Raw genomic sequence first — 5,079 nt, 5'->3', positions numbered from 1 at the left:
AAACTTTTTTAACAAATCAAAAACTGAAAAATTGGGCGTGCAAAATTATTCAGCCCCTTTACTTTCAGTGCAGCAAACTCTCTCAAGAAGTTCAGTGAGGATCTCTGAATGATCCAATGTTGACCTAAATGACTAATGATGATAAATACAATCCACCTGTGTGTAATCAAGTCTCCGTATAAATGCACCTGCACTGTGATAGTCTCAGAGGTCCGTTAAAAGCGCAGAGAGCATCAGAGAACACGGAACACACCAGGCAGGTCCGAGATACTGTTGTGAAGAAGTTTAAAGCCAGATTTGGATACAAAAAGATTTCCCAAGCTTTAAACATCCCAAGGAGCACTGTGCAAGCGATAATATTGAAATGGAAGGAGTATCAGACCACTGCAAATCTACCAAGACCTGGCCGTCCCTCTAAACTTTCAGCTCATACAAGGAGAAGACTGATCAGAGATGCAGCCAAGAGGCCCATGATCACTCTGGATGAACTGCAGAGATCTACAGCTGAGGTGGGAGACTCTGTCCATAGGACAACAATCAGTCGTATATTGCACAAATCTGGCCTTTATGGAAGAGTGGCAAGAAGAAAGCCATTTCTTAAAGATATCCATAAAAAGTGTCGTTTAAAGTTTGCCACAAGCCACCTGGGAGACACACCAAACATGTGGAAGAAGGTGCTCTGGTCAGATGAAACCAAAATTGAACTTTTTGGCAACAATGCAAAACGTTATGTTTGGCGTAAAAGCAACACAGCTGAACACACCATCCCCACTGTCAAACATGGTGGTGGCAGCATCATGGTTTGGGCCTGCTTTCCTTCAGCAGGGACAGGGAAGATGGTTAAAATTGATGGGAAGATGGATGGAGCCAAATACAGGACCATTCTGGAAGAAAACCTGATGGAGTCTGCAAAAGACCTGAGACTGGGACGGAGATTTGTCTTCCAACAAGACAATGATCCAAAACATAAAGCAAAATCTACAATGGAATGGTTCAAAAATAAACATATCCAGGTGTTAGAATGGCCAAGTCAAAGTCCAGACCTGAATCCAATCGAGAATCTGTGGAAAGAACTGAAAACTGCTGTTCACAAATGCTCTCCATCCAACCTCACTGAGCTCGAGCTGTTTTGCAAGGAGGAATGGGAAAAAATGTCAGTCTCTCGATGTGCAAAACTGATAGAGACATACCCCAAGCGACTTACAGCTGTAATCGCAGCAAAAGGTGGCGCTACAAAGTATTAACTTAAGGGGGCTGAATAATTTTGCACGCCCAATTTTTCAGTTTTTGATTTGTTAAACAAGTTTGAAATATCCAATAAATGTCGTTCCACTTCATGATTGTGTCCCACTTGTTGTTGATTCTTCACAAAAAAATACAGTTTTATATCTTTATGTTTGAAGCTTGAAATGTGGCAAAAGGTCGCAAAGTTCAAGGGGGCCGAATACTTTCGGAAGGCACTGTATATCTCCCTCCCTCCCTCCCTCCCTCCATCTCTTTGTCTCTCCATCTCCCTTCCTCCCTCTCCTCCCATTTCCCACCCTCCCTTCAAATCTTTCCCTCTCTCTTCCAGGAGAACGACCAAGGTCATGTTTGATTGGCCCAACATAACAGTGCCCAGCTCTTCAGAGCAGGGCCTGAAACCAGGAGACGGGGATCTGCAGAGGTCTACATGTGTCCTGGGCTTCTTCCCTGTCATCTATTATAGCTCCCTCCTCTGTGTGGGAGTACCAGGTACATGCACGCATACAGTACACACACACACATGCAGTCTCCAAAATGAACACTCCAACGTTCCTGAGCAACAAGACAAAATAACAGTCACATTAATGGATTGTGTTCAGTTCAAGTAAACTGTGTTGTCATTGTCAGTGTTGTTGTGGGGCTACAACATTGGCAGACTGTGATGTGCTATTGATTCAACATAGGCAGAGATGGTTGTAGGGAGGGAGGGGAAGCAGGAGACTAGAGGGCTCATCTGAGATCAGCCGCCTGCATTCCCTCACTCTGAATCCTCCAGCTGACCTTTTGGCACAGTGAACTAATTACTCCCAGTGGGGATTGAGAGGTCTGTGGGTTGGAGCGGAGGGCTGAAGACAGATGTGCACCAATTGTTTTTAGTGGGAATATTGTGCTATTGACAAGTCGCCGAAAAGAAACCCAGACAATGATAGCTGATTACATATAAATACAGCTGAAATCTATGCAGCTACTGTATGTCACACTACTGGAAAAACACACACATACACATACACAGACACAGACATATATACACAGACACTGCAGCCAGGCTATAAAAAAAGGGACTCTTGGAAATACTATCTGCTTCCTGAGAACAAATATCTCCCTCCTCCATAGAAAATCTTCCGGTAATACCTCATGAGCCAAGTAGACTATATGTATAAATGTATGTGGACACCCCTTGAAATTTGTAGATTCAGCTATTTCAGCCACACCCATTGCTGACAGGTGTATAATATCGAGCACACGGCCATGCAATCTCCATAGACAAACATTGGCAGTAAAATGACCTTACTGAAGAGCTCAGTGACTTTCAACGTGGCACCGTCATAGGATGCCACCTTTCCAACAAATCTGTTCGTCAAATTTCTGACCTGCTAGAGCTGCCCCGGTCAACCTCAAGTGCTGTTATTTTTAAGTGGAAATGGCTAGGAGCAGCACTAGCTCAGCCGCGAAGTGACAGACCACATAAGCTCACAGAACTGGACCGTCGAGTGTTGAAGCACATTGTGCGTAAAAATCGTTTGTCCTTGGTTGCAGCAGTCACTACCGAGTTCCAAACTGCCTCTGGAAGCAACATCAGCACAATAACTGTTTGTAGGGAGCTCCATGAAATGGGTTTCCAAGGTCAAGCAGCCGCATACAACACTAAGATCACCATGTGAAATGCGAGTTGGCTGGAGTGGTGTAAAGCTTGCCGCCATTGGACAGGGGCTGTTTTTCATGTTTCGGTGTAGGCCTCTTAGTTTCAGTCAAGGGAAATCTTAATGCTTCAGCATTCAATAAGACGATTCTGTGCTTCCAACTTTGTGGCAACAGTTTGGAGGCCCTTTCCTGTTTCAGCATGACAATGTGGTCATGCACAAAGCGCGGCCCACGCAGGAATGGTTTGTCGAAATCAGTGTGGAAGAACTTGAGTGGCCTGCACAGAGCCCTGACCTCAAACTTCGGGATTAATTATATTAATGCCCATGATTTTGGAAGGAGATGTTTGATAAGCAGGTGTCCACATACTTTTGGTCATGTAGTGTATAATGGACTTCAAATGGTGTTTAAATAAATGTTCTCTCTCTATCACTCTCTTACTCACTCTCCCTCCCCTCTCTCCCTCTTCCCCCTCTCCTTCTCCACTCTGCCCTCTCTCTATCCCCCAACCTCTCTCTGCCTCCCGTCTCTCCCTCCTCCCTCTCTCTGCCTCCCCACTCCCTCCCTGCCTCTCTCCACTCCCTCCCCCTTCAATCTATTAGTAAACATACTGACTGCAGTGGCTCTATCCCGGCTGGCAGCCCGTACTAAGAAGGCTATGCATGTGTACCTGCTGGCTCTGACAGGCTCTGACATCCTCTCCCAACTCTTCATTATCTTCGTGGGCTTTCTGCTAGAAACAGCTGTGTTCCACCGTGAAGTAGGTACAGTAGTCCAGTGGTTAAGGAGGTGGACGTATAGCTAAAGGATTGCCAGCTCAAAACCCTGACAGTGCACTGAAAAAAAGTGGGCACAATTAGGTTGAGAAATGAGCAAAGGACAACATTTTATTGTTTGTTGTAATGAATGGACGATAAAGGTGTAGTGATCTGTTTTGGGAGAAAGTTTGAATTCTAATCGACCTGCCTACATGTTGTTTAAAGTACAGTAGATCAACGTTATCGTTTTGCTGTTATTGTGAATTTCCTTTCTCTTTGTCCTGACTTCTCACATAAAATTACATTTTTGTGTTTAATTGTATTCTAGGTCCCTACCCTCCTCCTGCGCTCGGTTAGCATGGCAGAGTTTGCTGCCAACCACGCCTCTATCTGGGCCACCGTACCCCTAACCGTGGACCGCTACGTGGCACTGTGCCATCCGCTCCTCCACCGCCAGATCAGCTACCCAGCACGAGCACGGCGGATTATCACCGTCGTCTTTTTCCTGGCGCTGTTGTCGGGCATACCATTCTTCTGGTGGTCTGACATGTGGCGCGTCGCCCGCCCGCCCACCTCACTGGACTCTGCCCTCATATGGACACACGTGATGATAATCTACTTCCTGCCGTGTAGCATCTTCCTGGTTCTGAACTTGCTGATCATTCACCGGCTGCAGGCGCGGCAGAGACAGGTCCCGTGCCAGGAGGAGCGTGGTGGTAGCGGGGCCCGGTTGGCCCCACAGCGGCGCCTGGGTAAGAGCACCGCCATGCTGCTCGCCATTACCTCCGCGTTCGCCATCCTTTGGGCCCCCAGGACTATAGTGGTCATCTATCATCTATACGTGTCCTCGGTCCACAAGGACTGGCGGGTCCACCTTGCCTATGACCTGTCTAACATGCTGGCCATGCTCAACACTGCAGTCAACTTCTTCCTCTACTGTTTCGTCAGTAAGCCATTCAGAGCATCTGTGAGGGATGTTCTGTTGCTCAGGGGGGGGTCCGTTGTACCACCGAAGGATAATCCACAACCAGCAGGCCCAAGACAAAGCCTCTACGTCCTTGCTGTCTAGCGGGACAAATGCTCACACCGAGACTACCAACCGCACCCCCCTAACACCCTGCAGGGCTAACGAGACCATGTGACCCTGACCTTGATCCTTAATCCTGAGATGAGACCCCTCTAATTGAGACCAACCCCCTCGTCCACCCCATCTCTCCATCCCCTCTATTATGCCATTCCTCCAGCCCATGAACAGTATGACTTTGACCTTAACTATGGGTCCTCCCTAATTCAGACAAACCCTGTACCCTCTTCCCTCATTCTCCTATTCCATGCCTCTATCCGTCCCCTCCATCCCCCCATTCCACTGTCCCCCCAACACCCCATCCCACAGACCAAGTGACCTTGAAGTTTAGACACCCCCTTAATTGAGACC

The 5,079-nt window shown here is 47.4% G+C and overlaps 1 protein-coding gene across 1 annotated transcript; it reads left to right on the top strand.

Moving 5' to 3' along the window:
* The first annotated feature begins 1,589 nt into the window (after positions 1-1,589).
* Positions 1,590-4,786, top strand: LOC139381270 (G protein-coupled receptor 142). The gene is given in 4 exon segments (XM_071124735.1): positions 1,590-1,734; positions 3,489-3,646; positions 3,973-4,644; positions 4,646-4,786. Coding segments are annotated over 4 exon segments (1,116 nt in total).
* Positions 4,787-5,079: the final 293 nt, after the last annotated feature.

Source organism: Oncorhynchus clarkii, chromosome 23, assembly GCF_045791955.1.
Source record: "Oncorhynchus clarkii lewisi isolate Uvic-CL-2024 chromosome 23, UVic_Ocla_1.0, whole genome shotgun sequence".
Lineage (NCBI taxonomy): Eukaryota > Metazoa > Chordata > Actinopteri > Salmoniformes > Salmonidae > Oncorhynchus > Oncorhynchus clarkii.
This window is presented reverse-complemented; position numbering and strand designations above follow the sequence as displayed.